An 18,716-nucleotide genomic window follows, 5' to 3' on the forward strand; every position below is an offset into this window, starting at 1 on the left:
ATTTAGTCACAGTTTTCTTCAAGCCATTGATCTTAATATTAATCAAAAGCTTTAACAGTGACTGATATTGCAGCTAGTGGCTTAGAAGAGCAGTGAAGGCATATATCTTACCATGTTTCAGAAGTTGTACACACAGGTCATCAGTAACAATTTAATATAATGTTACTGTTTCTTGATGCTATAAAAGGCAAGAGTTAAAACGCAGCATTTTTATTTTACTTTGAAAATCTTAAAAATCCCAAGATCTAAAATTTGCAATACTTAAATTTGGTGATGTGTTACAAAACAGTTTTGCTATTTAAAAAACAAAACCAAAAACAAATGAGTTTGTGCAAGTCATATTTAGCTAGGGGTTTAAAAATCTTCTGCCTACCAAGTATGCATGCAAGATGAGTTTTGCAAGTAACTCTTTTGGGGTTTTTTTAATAGTTCTAAAAGTTACTCTGCTCATAATTGGGAAGTGATTAGCTTCTTTTCCAGTAACCAAACACCCCCGGGACTGCTGCTGCTGTTCAAAATTTTCTGTGCAACAAAAAAATAAAAACCCAGCAACGAGAAGGCTGGCAAGGGGCATGTTGTATTAGTAGTCACTGCTGTGCAGGAGGCACTATGAGAAAACACACTGGGTGGCAGATCACGTTGAGGTTACTAAGCCAACCCTTCAGCATCGAGATTGATGGTCTACATCCAGACAAACTGTTTATTCTAACCAGTTAAGATGCAGCTCAAACAATGCAGTAAAGTACACATTAACATAAAGATTTTATAAAAATACTAGTCATTGAGAATAAGTTTTGCCCATTATGCTCTCAGCTCTCCTTCTGAGGTTTTATTAGGCTCTGCATTTGTGAAAAATAACAGCTCTCCTCACTCAATAAGAAGCTTTCCAATAGGTAGCTTTTTTGTTGTTTTTTTGGTTGGTTGGTTGTTTTTTTTAAGAATTGGCATCTCAGCACTTGCAGGGTTCTGTTGTGACTGCATTACATCCTGTTCCTTGTTCTACCATTCAATCCTGGGTAACTCTGAGCATGCCCACAATCCACACGGGAGCTTTTCAATGTGGGGAAGCTCGAGACTCAAGTTCTTTATGAATTCTGTTGAGATCTACTGCTTGAAAGCTCTCATCTATCTTCTACCTTCTTCCAAACGTAAAGATAAACATTATTTTCACATTCTGTACTGAGGATCAACATGACATTCATTAGCAGGTTCTTTAAAATGTGAAAATATTAGCAGGATGTTTGTGGCGCATACCGTGGGAGTAATTTTTTGGTATTGATTCAAATTTGACTATCCAAGCTGAGTAGCTTGCACCTGCATCATGGCCAACTGTACCTTTGCTCATTTTATTCCGTTTCTTCATAGCAAACTTTCAGAATATCAATAGCAAGAATTGAAAAACATTGCAGCCCCGGCAGGAATTCTTGTAAAATGAAGCTATAGCATGTGAACAAGGCTCTGCAGGGAAATCTGTAGTGCTGCTACTCATCCTGGGTATGCCAGAGGAATCGCAGGCATCTCTTAGTAGGCTTGAACAAACATATAAGCAGAGTTTAGAGGAGGAAGTGTTCTAGACCAGTAGAGTGAGAACATCATAATAAAGGGAGAATTAAACAGAACATAATGGCGTAGCTAACTGCTCCCATTTTACTGAAACTGATACTGGATGGATGTTGTCTTTCCTCCACTTCCAAGCAGAAAATATGCTCCTGACCATGGCATCTCAAAGTGCAGTGGGGAGGTATATGAAGACAGAGTTACTGGCTGAGTTTTACTGCTCTGCTACAGTTAATCATCCCCCCACCTCATCAGGTTTTCACGTTAGCAGCTCAGACTGATAGAACAGACAGAGAATGCCAACAGTAAGGCAACCCAGTATTTGTTTGAATACCTAGAAAAGGTTTATATATATAAATGTATATAAAATCAGTATATATATAAACCTAGTGTAAGTTTGAATACATATATATATGTATATATATTAAAAAAACAAAGGTGTGAAAAAGTTTAGGAAATGGAATTAAGGACTGCAGCGCTACAAGGATCACAGTGTAATAGTAACCTCCAACCTCTTACCTCTGGAACTCGAGCAAAGGGTGCTGTGGCCTTATCCAGTGTTTTTTCCAGAAGAAGACGGTAAGTTGCTTGGTGCTGACATCCCTGGAGCTGAGCAGGGTGTGCAGCAGTGGTCTAAAAACAGGTAACTTATTGTATCTGAGGGATCTTGCTCTCCGCAGTCATTAATTTCCTACAAGATTTTAAAAAGGATAAATCCTACTACCCACATTTGACTGATCATTCACACTCAGAGCACTGTGTTTGCTTCTGTAATGAATATATCAAGTAGGTAATTGTTCATATACCAGGCAAGTGGTTGTTTTTTCAAAAAGATCAAGTCAAAATTTTGGTAAGTTTTAACTTGGAGAGAAAAGGCCATCAGAGTACTATCTCGTATGTTAGCAGCAATTCTCTCACAATCCCCTCATATCTGGGGCTGTCAGGCTGTTACAATAAAAAAGGCAATTTTGCTTTCAGCAAATAATTTTTGCTACGAAAATTGGAAATTTGAAGTGATGGACCACACTGGAACATTTTCTTCACTTATTTTATGCTTTCAGATGGATCTTACACAGTTTGGCACATATAGTGCTTCACAGGTTTTCATAACAAGTTCTTTGCCATTATACCTCTCGAGACAACTTACACTTCTCTGGCTGTTGGACGAGTAGGCAAACTTGAATTTTCTGGCCTGCTTCATAGTTAAAATACACTCAACTTTAAAAAAACAAATTGGCAAGTACTGTTTCTACCCTTACTTTTCCAGCTAAAATTCCATATTGAGATGATTTGTGTTCCACTCTTTTTTTTTTTTTTTTTTAATATATCAGGAAAAAGTTATTTGTTAAGAGCTGTATCTATAGTCAAACCCTCGAGTTCTTTCCAGGTAAGGTATTAGTATCCCTTTTCTTCCTAAAATATATCTTTTCCACGTATAATAAAGGGTGGGGTAGGCAGTTCCAGCTTCTAGATAGTTGCCTAACTGTAAAGAGGAGGCTGAAAAAAGAAAAACTACATACATTCCTTGTATGCTGTTGAACAGTGATTTGTAGCAGGGACATGCTCTGCAAATGGATTTGCAAGTAGCTACTGTTATTACCCAGATGTTGGATACAGACCCTTCCATACTGGTTTTGTGTTTTTTTAGCTGAAGGAAAAAAAGTCTTTGAAGTTACTACATATTTTCTCAACTGTTTCACTTTAACTCAGGCCGTATGAAGAGCTTATATAAAAGAAGTCTACAGGGAGATAACTACACTAGTGCTCAGTGCCCAGGTTCATCTGTATTTTAATAGTTAAACCCACTCTGTTTAATAAACCAAAACTTCTGAACAATAATCCTGCTCAGTTTCAGTATTTTCCCCATTCCTCATATTTTAGAAGAATGTAAGTAGGTAAGCATTGTAAAATACAGCTCCATCTTAAAGTAGACAAGCTGACTGCCAGCTTACAAGTGTATCTGGCAGTTTTCTACACACTCGCTGCGTTACAAGAATAAGACTTAGTTACAAGTAGCTACTGCAGTTGTTTCTCCCCAAATTTTCAATCATTTCCTGGAAAAAAAATAGCTTCTCGTGCTGAAAAATGTGTGAAGTTTACTTGCAATTTAAAAAATTCTTCCCATTTTTATTGTTGGAGAGCAGGAAGGTCGCAGTAACCCTCAGATTCGGTGTGTGCGTACTCGGGCATGTGCCGAGCCGGGGCCGCCGCCTCCCCCCCCCCCACCTGCCCCGTTCAGCAACAGCCTCATTGCAAATATTGCTGCAGGACAGGTAATTCTCTCCTCTGACATTCTGGGGCTTGACACAGCGTCTGTTGGTGGGGGGGTTTAATCTTTGCAAGAACTACTGAAAACAAGTTAAGTGTTCTGTTGCTGAGGGATGGAAAGTAACGTGTGTTCCGAGAAGCGGCGCCGCCTGGTCCAGAGGCATGGATGTGTCTGGTGCTGTAACACCTGCCAGGTTAGGAGCACAGAATTATAAATCAGATGCCTGACGCAAGACAAACAAGTTGTCTCCGAAACGCATCTGCTCCAGTATGTTGGCCTAATTTTAGCTTGCCAAGTCAGAAAGTGTGTACATCACAACTACTGGATCTTTTACTTGGTAACTTCCAAGGCAAACACAGGAGGCTGCGATTACAGACTCCTTACTACACAAAGTTGTCTACAAGATTTCTGCTCATTTCGAAGTAAACCATTAAGAACGAGAACAAACCAATGTTATTTCACTTTCCTAATTGAAATTCAACTATATTAAATACGAAGCAATGCTCTAGATATTTTTGAAAGGAATTTGTTCTACAAAGTTTAGATGTTATTTCTGTACCAAACATTTAATTCAACAAAGGACTGATTACATCAAAAGTGATTGAATTTGAACAGAAAGTAAACAAAAATGCATATTCAAGATAGTTTAATATGTATTTTCTGAATTAGAAATACCACTTTCTTAAATGAATGAGAATTTCTAGTGTAATGCTGTTACTCCCCTCCCCCATCACGGAATTACATTATTTATACATATAATACAGAGCCGATTGCAGTTGGAAACAACAATATTAAAATAAATGTTTAATAGATACAAAGGATCTTTTCCCCACAACAGAGTTTTTCTGGTGTCTGGACACCAATTTTAAAGTAATTCTCTATTAGCATTAAACTATTTAAGTGCAAAACAATTTTGTTTTAAAAATCTATGATTGCAGCATCCATCTTCCTGAATAACATTTTGAAGCCAGAAAGTAATGACTTTCATTTTCCGTAAGTGCATTCCAGGCTGTCTTCTAGCCATTTCTGGTTAAAAAAATCAGTGCAAAATAAACAATGGTGAAGTACTAGTTTAACCATTGAGCTTACTTGAATTTAAGAAACATACTTTATTTTACACTATATATATATATATATCTTTTATTTATATATTTATATAGAGAGATTAAATTACACTGGACTTGAAAAATATAAAACCAAAAGTGTTACTACTTTTTCTTGCATCACCAAAGGAAGCTGCTTTTTTTTTTTTTTTTTTTTTGTTATGAAAGCTCTTCCTTGGGTGAGCAGCCTAGCAGTATTAGCTGTAATAAGAACTCATTACATTATTCCTTTGCAAATTACTATGTGATTCACATAATTCCATGTTTACACTCTGCCACATTATAATTTGTGATGCTCTTTGCCTGAAGAACAGCTCCTGGTTCCACTGTCATTACTTCTTGTCCTGCGTTCAGAGATTTGCTAGCAGTAGTGTGATGGCTATACTACAGTTCCACTTGGAGAATTGGCCTGGTTTTGGGATGACAATAAACCCTGCAAACAAAGCAGTTTACATTAATCCAGCAAGAGAACCTGACATTAATTTTATAAAGTTCTTAGCCCGAAGCTAAAATGAGTACAATTTATTTTTACCACCACTTGCTTACTTCAAACATCAGCACCTTCTTTCCTGCAAAAGAACTTAAGCCACTGTTGCATCAGTCACGCAGCACAAAGGAGCCTTCCGTAAGAAAACACGTGCGTTTCTGACACACGGTGAATCTGAGCCCAGCATTTGATTTAAGCTACCTTGCATTCTGAGACATTGTGAGCTGTGAAACTTTAAAAATCATACACCAAAAAAGTAATCAGCATTTTATTAGGGTAGCAACAAACAAGCCTATTCCAATATCAACAAGTTCGACACCTAACCTGATACATGGAAATGCTCAATCTCTTGTATGCTGTTGAATAGTATGAGAACTTTGAATAGAAAAATAGATTATCTAACCAAATATTTATTGTGGTAATTTTAAGAGAACGAAACGCTGAGCAGGAGTTCAGTAAAGATTTCCCATTACAACTTCAGCTTGCATTCAGGAGAAGTTTTTACCGGCTCGTTTAACTACATCACCATTCAAACAAAATGAGACTGACCATTTCAGACATAATCCCGCGACTGCGCGGCGCCCTGTGCCAGACAGAGGCTACTGCCCTGGATTAAGGCAACTGTACCTCACAGATAGGCATCAGCGGACAGATTCCATTTCAGATGTACGTGTAGTAGCCCCTTTTTAATCATTCACATAAAAGTAACTGTATATCAGACTTTGGGAAAGCTTAGTATCAAAATACAATTTAGTCTTCTTGCAAGGTCATTATTTAGTTACAAGTGCCAGCAGGCTGCGGAGCACAGCGGCAGCTCGGCTGGCAGCACACCAGTGAGTGTCACTGTGCAACTCCTTACCACGTGGGCACCATAAATGCACTTTTAGCAATCCCTCTAAACAGCTACCAGTTTAGGTTCTTACCTCAAAATTAAAATCCTGTGACTCAGATCCATCAAACTAGACAAGCTCAGACAACAATTAGTACACAAGGTAGAATTGGGTCACATCCTCAGAGTCTACAGGAGCTCTTTCTTGCTTGGGTCCAAGAATTGAAAAGTCACGACCGATGGAAGAAAACTCTGCCCATAGCCTGAAGGGGTGGGAGGAAGGCTGGACCAGCTGGATTCAAGTCATCAAGTTTCTATTAAAACTTCTTTTAAAAAATGTCTAACTAACAGCTCAGACATATTATGAATCTAGATGCAGTTGTAGGATTTATAGCAGACTCTGTGTGTGCATCCATGTGTGTATATACATGTACACACATGTTATATTGCATTTATATCTAATCAAGTACGTGGCACTTAATTTGGTGTCCTCCATAGGTCACGCCTGCAGGAACTAGAACATTTATTTTTACTTGTTTATGTAGTGGATACTGGATTCAAATACTGTTGAGGTAGACTGAGGTGGGTTGGTCTTCACACTCGTTTGACATTCAGGATGTCCAAAGATAGCGCGTATCTCATGAGAAGGGAACAAAAAGTTTCCTAGTTATTAGTTAGTGAATAGATGGTGGGAAAAGGTAGGATTTTAGAACAAACAAGCTACTGGAGCATCTCTGAACATTTTTACCAGGAAAGTTTTGTTTGAAAGTGATGAAGATGAACCAGAACTCTCCTGTTTGTTATCAAAGCATTCTTCAGATGTCTACTGAATCCAGCAGCAACTAGAAGGTCTTCCTTGCCAGAAGATTACATCCACTAAGCAACTTTTGAGTACCCTGGAAAAAGATGTCCAAAGGTGGCATTCTCAGTCTTTGTTAAATCAGTGATCCCAACTGTTCATACGCAAATCTGTGCTTTATAAGCACACAGAAGGCACTAAGGATGCCGTAATATTAAGTCTTTTTCAACAGGCTCATAACCATGCTATACAGACAAAGAGAAATAAACACTATTCTAATATCAGATTTACACTGAAATCAATCAATTGCTTGGAAACAAAATGAAGCATCAAGAATTTTCTTACAACTCCTAGAAAGAGGCAGCACATACTGAAATTCCGTGTGATGCCTCGTCCCCCGCGAACTACCAGACACTCTGGAATTCAGGTTCCAAGAGTAGGAACACGGGTCCCTCAGTCCTGGCTTCATCCCCTGGCTGCGCATACCCGCTGCTCTGAAGAGCAGAAGTGCAGTGCAGGTGGCTCAGTAAGCGAATACTAGGAACTTCTCATATTTCAATCCTTGCTCCGAATTAATTCTGCAGCTCTGATCAGGCAAGCCTGAGGAACACCAGAGGGGAAAAAATATCAAGATCAGTCTCCTTGTGCTACCGCAGACAAACATTTCTAAAACTTCCCAAGCGCTGCCTTAAAACTTGACCAGGCTACGATGGCCGTTCCAGAACTTCACTGCAGTGGAAGAAATCAGAAACTTTGTGAGCTCTTGCAAGTACTTAATTTCAGAAGACATCTTAGATGTTTGTACAAGAAAAGCAAGAATAATAATAATTTAATTTTGGGGCACAGAAGTTTTACCGAAGTAGTGAGTATTCTCAGTGGGTCCTGAGTAACAAAAAAAAATTTATGGAATCTTACCATTATAGCAGAGCCTTTCAAACAAGGCCATTTAAGATGTTAGGTGTAACATAAGAGACTTTACTTTTCCAGTGTGGCTTTCTAAAGTGCGGGCTCAAAAAAAGTTACAGGGTAGCTTTTGTATCAAAACTGTTAAGAATCTTAATCTGTAACACACAGGCTGTGGGGCTGGAGTATTTGTAATTGCAGTCTCTGGGAATAATATGATGGATAAGGTTATGAAAAAAATAGAAAAAGCTCCTTCTTATAAAGAAAGAATAAAGAAATTAAGACTGCAATGCTTTCTCTGAGGAAACCACCCAGTCTAGTCAATGAGGTGGTAAAAGATGGAACAAAAAAGATGCAACAACTTACTAGTGCAACAGCAGAGCTGCACAGTTTAATAGCCATGGCAGAAAACGCAGAAGAATTGAGATGCGACAACTGCAGATCTGCCGTACGGTACAGTGCATCAGCTTAAAGTTTAAGAACAAACATCACACTGAACAAGCAGCAGAAACAAATTAAGAGACTGTTCTGAAAATAAAGGTAGTGTGTTATTAGTGGTAGTGTTCTGTCAGCGCCTGGTCTAGCAGGGGATGGGAAATGGAACCGTTATGAGACTCAGGTCAGGAATTTGGTAAGCCAGTCTTCATCACCACCTCCGAGAGGGTCCTCCAAGGAGGTGCCACATCATCTGCCAGCTCGATGGAATACTCTGCAGCTGAAATGTGCTGCTCTCACAGAGGACAGTGTTGTTTTTCTTACACCCGTTGGCAGTGTGAGAGTATTGAACGCAGGCTGGTTCAGTCTATGTTTATTTATGCATTCTCTGACTTCCCAAAATACACAGGACACTGCATACTCGGTAAAAATAGGCTTGTATCGGGTAGGAATAAAAAGCTGTAACAAATACAATCAGTAAGGTAATTTCCACCCAAGGCTCATGGCACTTACAGCCATGGTCTTTTCAGAAAGACCTGCAGCAGTGTTAATACCAACCCTCCTCACAAGTCGTGAGATTGCAGGTGGGGTTACTTTTTAAATATTCCACATATGCTCCAGTCAAAAGTGAAACACAAGGTTTCACAACAGAAACTAATTCATACCTATGAAAGAGCAGGACATAACTGCTATATTTAAAACAAATCAGGAAGATACTACCAAGTAGAAAAAAAGCCATCAGTAACTACTGAGTTAATATTTCTTCATGTAAATTTAAATGGGATTCATTTGAGCCAGAGATGCAATCCTATGCAGTTTCACTAATCTAGATAATAAATAAACTGCAAGTTTGGACACATGAGCAGGATATGGGAAGTTCATGTCTATGTGCTACTTCACAATTCTCTTGGCACACGCTCTGCCTGCGCCCCGGCCAAGAGCTCGCTCCTTCCACGAAACCGCCCCGCTGACTCCCAGTGACTCGCTGGACAGCGAACTCTGAACGTCTTTCCTACTTTCTGTTTGGAAGGGGAGGAAAAGCAAAGCAAAAGGACCAATGTAACAACCAACCAATGTGAAAGAAAAAGCCTCATAGCACACTCCACTAATGCAATTAAACCATTAAAAAAAAAAGGCTGAATTAACAAATGCCCATACAAAAATGGCATTGATTTGTTAAACAATTTCTGCTCTTGCCAATATATGAAATAATGGGAATTTAATATTGAAGACTATTCCATGGGGAGTTTATTCTTGTCCAGAACTACAATATTCCTGGGGTAATTTAAAAGTGCAATCTGGACTGAGACCTTTGCTTGACAAGAGAACCCATGCTGCAATACAGTATTTGAGAAATAATATGCCAAACCAGAATGAGATTTTTCACATTTGTTTAGAATTGTGTAGTCAAATCAGCTCAATTAGTTTTAAGATTTGCATGAACAAAATCTCCAACAGTTTCTTATCCAAATGAATCAGTATTTATTAGCATAAGTCTCTGAACTGCATATACGAAGTCAGATATTAATCTCTAATGGAGTCATAAAATTAATTAACCGAGAATGTTCAAGGAAGCACATGCTGAACATTCACATAACGTACTACAGAGATACTCTGTATGGGATTCAGGGGGATACAGCGAAGCTGATACCTATCTTTACACAGTCTGTGTGTTCACTAAACAGTTTTAAATGTATTATTTGTCTTCTGTTTGCCTTTTTTCCTTCGTTCTAGTAGTGTTGCAGAAAAGTATAACTGCTTAAACCATCTGACACCAGATCTTGTAAAAGCATGCAGTAATATCAAGGTTTCACTCGCAACTTCTCTTCTGTGTACATAAAGGAGTTTTTCTCCTAACAGAGGTACATCACCATTTTGCTCATTGTCAACATAAAGAAAAAGTCAAAGCTGCTAGAAAACCAGCAGACTAAGACTAAAGATCTGTCTAGTGGTATTAGGCAAGATTACTTCAAGACTCTAGTGTATGACTGGCAAATGGAAGATAAGCATGTCCAAGAAAAATTTTAAAATGTTGAGATGCAACTACTTGTGTGCTGGGAATAGCAAAAACGGCTTTTGCCAGGAGAAACCTGACCTGACTCGAGCAGTAGGACCTTAAGCTTCACTTAGGTAGTAAGGGCTCACATGCTTAGGAATGGTTGTTTCACTAGCTTCCTCAAACTACAAAAGTTAGTAAAATTAAATTTTTTCAGATTAGAAGATAATGAAACTGAGATAAACCAGGAAAAATTCTCAGGGAAGAGCATAGGGCTTAAGGCAACCCCATTTGGGTTATTATAAAGTAAGTGTGATCTCAGCAGAAGAAATGAGCCAAATTAATTTGATAAGGCTGACCAGCACCTACCTAAAATCCAACTTCAAAATAAACCAGAAAATAAGGTGATCATACAAGTTATTTCCTTGAGAAGTGTGTTCATTATTAAAGACAAGCAAGACGATACTTCCATGTTTTAAGACATCTTTTGTCAAAGTATCTTCTATAACCACAGAACCTGTGGTAGTTTTGTTTCATGCTCACACTGACTGTTGAGAAACTGGTTTAACCAGCCAGTTCTTGCACCATTTGATGTAACTAGATGTTCCCAGAAGCTTTCAGGATGGTTTTAATTTTGTTCCTCCACTGGCGCCTGTTGTTAAATAAAATATACATATGTGGGTTTTATATAAACAATAACAGTGGTCAATCAATACCTTCTGAATTACCAAAAAGTTCTCAAGTTCATGTAAGAAGGATGATTTCCTCAGCTTTAGTCTACAGGGTATTTTTGCCTAAGAGACAGAGTCCTACCTCAGTCAGACTGGGCCTAACTTTTTCACTGAAATTTCTCAGAAGTGCCTTTGAAACACTTCAGTAAATACTATTTGTTTGACTGCATTGGTTAACACAGAACCACTGCTGCAAGGGTGACACAGTCACCAGTCCACTCAGATGGAAGGGCAACATCTTAAGTCTTTGCCTAAATTGGCTCCAAGAAAGTTTCCAGCCAAAATTTTAGACTACTTTAGTTTTAGTTCAGATGAGTTTAGTTCTAGACCAGCCACGGTTTTTCTAGGCATAAAACACTTTAGTCATCTGAGCGAGCCATATCCTCAGGGCTGTAAATTCAGCAATCCATTAGATAAATGTCAAAATCTAAAGCTGGAATAAAGAACATTCCCTGCAGATTCCAGAGTGGAAAGAGCTCCTGTAGAGTCCTAAAAGGAACAACAATGCTCTGCCCTAGCTGGTATGTGCCAGGTAGGCAGAGAGACTCGATACATCCATGTCCATGTTTTAATGGATCTGAGTTTAAACAAGTTCGGTAAGTGGTTTGATAGGTATTCTATTCCATATTACTCTAGTTCTAAAAAAAAATAAATATCATGAGACATGACCTTATCAGCAAGACTTAAACATCAAAACGTATACATCATCTTGAGATGAAGTGATACATTTACTCAGAGCAAGTTACAGGATGCGATCAACTTCTTATTTTAAAATACGGCAAGTTAACAGCTTTCATTGTGGCCATTAGTTCAGCACAGTATGATAGCATAAGACCACCTAAGGACTGCAAGATAAATTAAAACTCAAATGTGGAAAGGACTATTGAAAGTTATCTACATTTACAGTTCAATCACACATTTTTATTTAACATCAGTATACAGAGGACAACCCCAGCAAGTTATTTTGTAATGTCAAGTATTTAGTAAAGTTCTTCAGCTGTAACAGTGACAATAGAACAGCTAAAAATAAGCAGTATGAAACAAACATGATCTTCTTAAAATTATAAATATACCAACAATACTTCTTAAAGCTTAATTATTGCAACAGTTAAATTAACAATAGTTCATGTTAGAAAGGCTCTATGAAATTTATTCAAGTTGTCAAGAAATTAGATGGAAGTGTAAAAAGGAAATACATATGAATTTTACTTCTGATTTTCACTAAAGGTAGTCAATACAATTTTGTACAGTATCACCTAACATGTCAATCTTTAACAAACTCCAGTATACAGAATTCATAAAATGCAGAAAAAAATAGTTTCATCTTTACATGTAAATTGACAGTAAATTAACTGACACAAATTTTATTATTGTAACGTAAGCAGGCCAGCATTTTAAATATTAATTTAGTAGCTTTATGCTGTTAAAGGGGCAGACATACACAGTCATTCCAAGTACATAATCAAATTTTAAGAGGTGATAATTCAGAACATGGGTTTTCTAAAAAGTGTTTAGTAAAAGTCATGTTATTTCCTAATCCAGACATCCTCATCATAAAGCCTTTACAGGGTTATGATCTCGCCTGGCTTTACTGGAGCCACTAGTCACACCTCCTCACACACACGCGCGCAAACACACATACCTTGCTATAAATATCACACCAGTGTACTAGGTTTAAATTCACCCTGACAATGTGGGTATGCTGTGTGCAACTTTGCTATTATGCACATCACAGAAAGCTTCAAATTTTAGCATGGTAACCTGAAGTCATATAGCTGTGTTTCAGTTTTACTATAGTCATCCCTGAAGTTTATACAGATACCGTATCACGTTGAAAGAAATCTATTTGATAGTACTTAAATACCAGCAATTGAACTTCAATTGTAATGATGAAATGCTCCTTTCCATTGAGGAAGAATTAGTATGTATAGCTGCTCAGCTCACTCAAATATAGTACATGAATGTTTAAGTACTTTCACTAAAACAGAAGTCATACTAAAACATGATACTGTACTACAATTGTAGTTAACTAGAAAATTCAAGGATGTTATAATTTAAATCTACGTTTTCCTGTACAGTAAGTCAAATAAATAAATTCCATGTGCATTTGTTTTACAAAATGGTAGCATGTTTATCTTGCTAGGTTATACACTGACATTTCACCGGTTGATACTTCTGGCCAATCTTACCTTGAGCTTTCTTACAAAGGAAACAACTCATCAGCAACTTTCATTTAGATGAAATGGAGTTACTGTACAAGATGGTGAATAGTTAATTCTGCAGTCAAACACGGAAATCACACAGATAGCTCCTCTGACCACTAAGTTCAGAGAAAACTTGTTTTGCACATCCAGGTACCAATTTGGTTTTGGGGGGATTTTGTGTGTTGGTTTTGATTTTTGTTTGGTTTAAATTACTTCTGCAGATCCTGTAATTCAGTCTGAAGTAGCTACAGAGACAGCACATGAAGTTTACCATGTTCCTTTAAAATTATTTGTCTACATTTTCAGATTAATACAACAGTTCTGTAATCCCATTTAGTTTTCCCATCAGGGCCTGGAAAAGACAAGGGGGAAGGGTGACAGCTAATTGTCACCATGTTGAGAAAAAAGCTCATACTCTTGTTAAGGCAACCTATTTTTCTCACCACCCTGAACCTTCTTCTGCAGAAACAGGCTAACAACAAATGAGAGTAAAAAAATGAAACTAATGAATCCTGAGCCTCATTCAGCTTGTTTCCAATTGAATTTTGCCTTTCACTTCACCTCACTCTGCTTGGGAGTTAGTACCACAGTTCTGGAAGTGCAATTCAAGAACGGTTTATCCAGTGAGGAAGCTCAAGGTATGATTATGTATACACTGCAGTAGTAATTTGGAAAGTTTATAAGCAGTCAGGACACTCTGTAAGCACTGTACAGCCTATCAACTATCTTACGGATCACGGCTGAAGAGACATTTCTGGATTTTTTTCCCCACTAAGGGCAGCACTAGCTCAACCACAAAAATGAAGAGAACTTGTCATACGCTGTCCAATTATCGAGCGCATCTTTTGATGGCTATTAAAAATGAGAGGGGAAGGTAGCACTGGCTCAATTGAAATTATGTTAGACACTGCAAGCCTGCCTCAGTTTTCCATCCAATTCTTTCTTTAGGCTGGCAGTGGTATGAATTTAATGAAGGCCTTTTGAGACAATGGTGGAAGAAGCAGCAAAATTCAGAGGCTTTCGCTCTAAAATTGGCAGACAAAAAAGTGACGGAGTTTTAAGATCACTTGGGTACCCATATTCCAAAAGGAAGACTAGAAATAGCAGCTTTAAACCCGAGAGTAGTGGGATAGCCTAGGATAAAACAGCTGGTGAAACAGAAATGAATGGTATATAACCCAGTAAGAAAGACATTACCATGACTGTTTTATACTTTGACAATTTTCATTAAATAAAACTATTAAGTGCTTTCCTATAAACAAAAAGGACGTTCATAACATCCTTCTGGCACAAATATTTTCCTATCAAAGCCCTGTAAACATGCCACCAAAATTTCGTTTTTACCAGCAGAGTGAGCTCACTAGAAATGCAAGTGAAATCAGAAAAACAAATTCATTTGAAAATTTCTAAGTAAATACTTCCTAAACAATATGGCATTTACATCAGTGTGCAATATATTAATTTTGAAAGTGATAACTTCAGCATGAAAATTACTTACCTGTAATTAAAGTTTTCCATATTGGCCAATACATAAATCCTGATTTTTGGTACTGCATACTTTATCTCTGAAATATTTGAAATGTCATATTCCAAATCAAAGTCAATACACAAAAATATTTAAGTTATACCCAGTCTAACAAAACCCACCTCAGCCACTGAAAATAAATTTAAGTGTAGTGTTTAGCAGTACGCAAAGGAGTTTTGGAAGGAAAAAAAAAAATACTAGTCACAATAGAAACCCGAGGCACTGCTGTACACATATAAAGTTAATTCATAAGACATGTGAATTGCACCAAGTCACAGGAGTGGTAACTGTTTTAGTATTTTCATTGAGGACAAACATTTAGAATAGTTTAGTGTTCAGGGGGTTGATTGGTTGGTTGTTTTCCTTTGGGTGGTTTTTCTTGTTTGTCTGTTTTTGTTTTTTTAATTAATGCTGGATCTGTAGTTCTTAGGCAAAAAAATACTTTTAGGTAACACCCTCCTCCCTTCTCCCCAGAAAAAGGGCTTACAATTTGTAGTTTTAGATTCAACCTTTAAATATGCATTAAGATGCAGAGCGGACATAGCTCTCTATGCATACCTATGTTGTGACAAACTTGATAGCATCTCTAAGAAACTTATATTATACAAACAGTTTTAAGAAAAATGATTGAGTTTTACTTAAAAGTTTATAGCAATGAAGTTGTGGTATATAAATATATACAGTACCTCCACTTCAAAAGTCAGATTTATGAAGCAAATGGTTAAAACCTAATGAACATTAGATTTTCATTTCAGTTGCCCAACATGGCAATATTCAGGTATTACCAGATAATTTCTTTTTCTTCAGGTGATAACCTACAAGCCCTTTCAGAAATTTTTACAAAAATAATGGTCCTTTTTGCTAGATCAACTCTGGTAATGTTTTCATAGCTTTATTCCTTCAGAATGTTGCTGGCAAACAAAGCTATTGCAGCACAAAGTACTTTTTAATAAAATAATAATCACGTTTAGCTTCATTCAAAATTTAGCTTGCTATACATTGGACAGAAGAAAAATGAAAGTTTTATCTGTGCTCAAGTGTATTAACAACAAGAGTTAAAACTAGTAATATATTTTAATGAAGGCTCAGTGGATAAAACAGGTGCCATCAAAAAGCAGGAGCTTGTCAATGATCAAATTGCCTAACAAAACTGACAGTAACGTAACACTGAAACTACTTAGAGAAAGCTTGCATGATTTTCCCTAACTTAACAAATACATAAATCAAGAACTGGCTAAAATTAGAGTTCCTTGATAATACTGATTCACAATTTCAAGAGCACAAACTACAGTCAGTAACGGGCTCACAAATCTGCATAAAATGGCTGACGTTTTAATAAGAAGTGGTTTTACATTAATGGCAGGCCACCACAGAAAAGTATGGAGGAATAAAAGACTTTGGTTTTAATGTTTTCAGAGGCTCACATTTCTCATTAGACTTAAAAGCAGCAGCTTTTCATAAGCTACTCTCCTTGGGAGTGCTGTATTTTGTAGAAAACATTAGAAGGATTATAATTATTTTAGTGATTGGCAGGTTTTACTTCAATTTTTACATAAATAGCTTTCACCATATTGTGGTTATGCTTAAGTATAAGAACACTGATCAATAGTTTAGATGCACAGTATTTATTTCTTCTGCTGGAAGGCAACTATACTTAATAATTGTATCCAAGACACTTCAAATCATTCAGAAATATGGCATGCAGTATCCAAAAGTATGGCTCTGAGGATTTTTTTTTTTTTACATTAAGCATAAAGAAATTTTATATTCAACATTCATTTATATTTCAAGAAAACTACCTATTCAGAGTTCTAGTTCTTTGATGCAGCATTAAGGATTAAAACTTACCACTTTACCAGGCCTTGCCCATGTGCAAATAAATCCCTCCTGACAAGCAGTGACTATACAGTCTTCAAGAAAAATTAACACAGTCAGTCTTTCATGTGCTATCTTTTTACAGATAAGAGGCTCTAACAAGGGAACATCTTCCATTCGGGGACAGAGAGGTGTTCCCAAAGTTTTAGCTGGGTCCGTTTTGGTTTTAGTAACTAGGTTCAGTTTGTCACTGCTCTTGCTAGATATATGTCCCATGCTATGGTTTCTCTTGTGATCTTTTTCATGGTGTCTTTCCTTCCGATCATGTAGCGATAAGGTTGCAAATTTACTAACACCAGAAGCAATGGCACCATCCATGACACTGCTTTTACTGCCAGCGTTTGAGACTGCTGAGTGTGGAAGGCTGTTTGACCGTGGAAGAGGAGGGGGCACAGAGTTTCCAGGTGTTGTGATACTGTTTCCATTACTTCCAGGGTTAGTTCCACCACTTCCAGCAGGTGGACTTGTGGCATTCATGACATTTGTATGTGTCCTTGCTCTTGAGAGAGGTTGGTGGGGGAAGAGAATATCTTCTGTAAGATCCCACAAACAGAGCTGTGTGTCCTGGCCTACTGAACCAAATCTGTATGTAACACTTACTGGACGACTGTCTGTAGAGTTCCTTTTGGATAGCCTAGATTGTGTACTATTTGCTCGATCTCTGCCAAAATGAAGGTCTTGGAAATCCTCATCACTTCCGCTAAATTCCATCGGGTCACTCTCTTCTACACTAGTGGTATATGGATCAAACGCAACAACACTGACCCACGATTTATGTCCATGGCCTCTCGCTATTACTCGACAGTCCACGAAAGACCAAACTGTTACCAAGTCATCCTCTCCACCTGTCACTATGTACTTCCCATCGGGACTCCAACACACACACAGCAGTCCTCCAAAGTAGCTTTTCATTGTACCATGCAATTCCACTGAATCAAAGTTAAACACACGAAGAAAACCATCCTGGCTCACACACGCCAAGAACTTCCCGTCTGGGGAAAAGGCAAATTCATTCAGGGCACCCTCACCCACTGTCCATTTAAGCAGAGGGTTTCTTGTGGATTTACTCTTGCAAGTGTGAACTGCAAAACTTTCTCCTTGTTTAAGTAGCTGGTAGTGCGGGGCTGTGGTACCACAAGTGTGCTCCACGTTATACAAGTACATATTGCCACTGGAATGAGCTACTAGGAAAAGGCTTTCCGAACCTGGAACCCATTTTACACAGGTTACTCTGGACTTGTCTATTAGTCTCTGTGAAAAACAAAGAAGATACACATCAGAAAGTCTGAAAAATAAAGTTTTAATGATTAACTGTAAGTCTGAGCTTTCTGGGGGGATGGGGAACAAAAGCAAAGTGAACTCAACTCTCTAGAAAGATGCTATGGTACTGTATTTGGGAAAACTTATCAGGCAGTAACGTGGAAATTATTTTCAGACAAAGTGCTACCAAAGATTATTATTATGGTCCAATCACATTCCACAAAGAACATACTTCAATCAAGCCAATCTGTTGTTATGAATCTAAAGGTAGTGTTCTTGGGTATATTTTTTGCTGTGTAGGTTGAAGAGCATGAAAAGGAAACAGTCAAGAAAACACAGAATAAGACAGGGGAAAAAAGGCAGTTACTCATCTGTACTACACAGCAAACAAGTTACAAATCAACAACAGTAAATTTAGACTCATTTTATCTGAAATCACAATTAAAAACCATCCTCTGAAAAAAAAAAAAAGAGGCTTTAGGAGCCTTTACCAGCTTTTACTGATTCAGGGAGAAAAAGCTGCATACACAGTGACCCTGTTATCACATAGATGGAAAGTTAGTTAAATGCATGTGGTTCAGTCAATTCAGAAGGCACCACATACTCTTCACCTTGGAATCCCCACCCTCCAATTACTTTTCATTCATTAGCCAAGAACCTGTCAATACTCTCAGTTGCCACCTCATTAAGAAGTTTCCTTTAAAGAAAAGCATTTTAGAGTCCATCATTGCAAAAAAATTAAA

General features: G+C 37.7%; 1 protein-coding gene across 8 annotated transcripts in view; it reads right to left on the minus strand.

Moving 5' to 3' along the window:
• Positions 1-4,455: 4,455 nt before the first annotated feature.
• Positions 4,456-18,716, minus strand: part of WDR20 (WD repeat domain 20) — a 48,126-nt gene continuing 33,865 nt past the window's right edge. For 4 of the 8 annotated variants that reach the window (XM_042799228.1, XM_032981683.2, XM_032981682.2 and 1 more), the window contains exons 3-4: positions 16,687-17,964; positions 4,456-5,362 (exon numbers count right to left, since the gene is read on the minus strand). In XM_042799228.1, the coding sequence (XP_042655162.1) occupies positions 5,309-5,362; positions 16,687-17,964 (1,332 nt within the window). In that variant the 3' untranslated portion in view covers positions 4,456-5,308. Of the gene's footprint in view, positions 5,363-14,811; positions 17,965-18,716 lie in introns of all 8 variants that reach the window. The other 4 variants (XM_042799233.1, XM_042799231.1, XR_006165919.1 and 1 more) reach the window with 3 other exon arrangements.

The sequence above is a fragment of the Tyto alba genome, unplaced genomic scaffold, assembly GCF_018691265.1.
Source record: "Tyto alba isolate M040663 unplaced genomic scaffold, T.alba_DEE_v4.0 Super-Scaffold_29, whole genome shotgun sequence".
In the NCBI taxonomy this organism is placed as follows: Eukaryota; Metazoa; Chordata; class Aves; order Strigiformes; family Tytonidae; genus Tyto; species Tyto alba.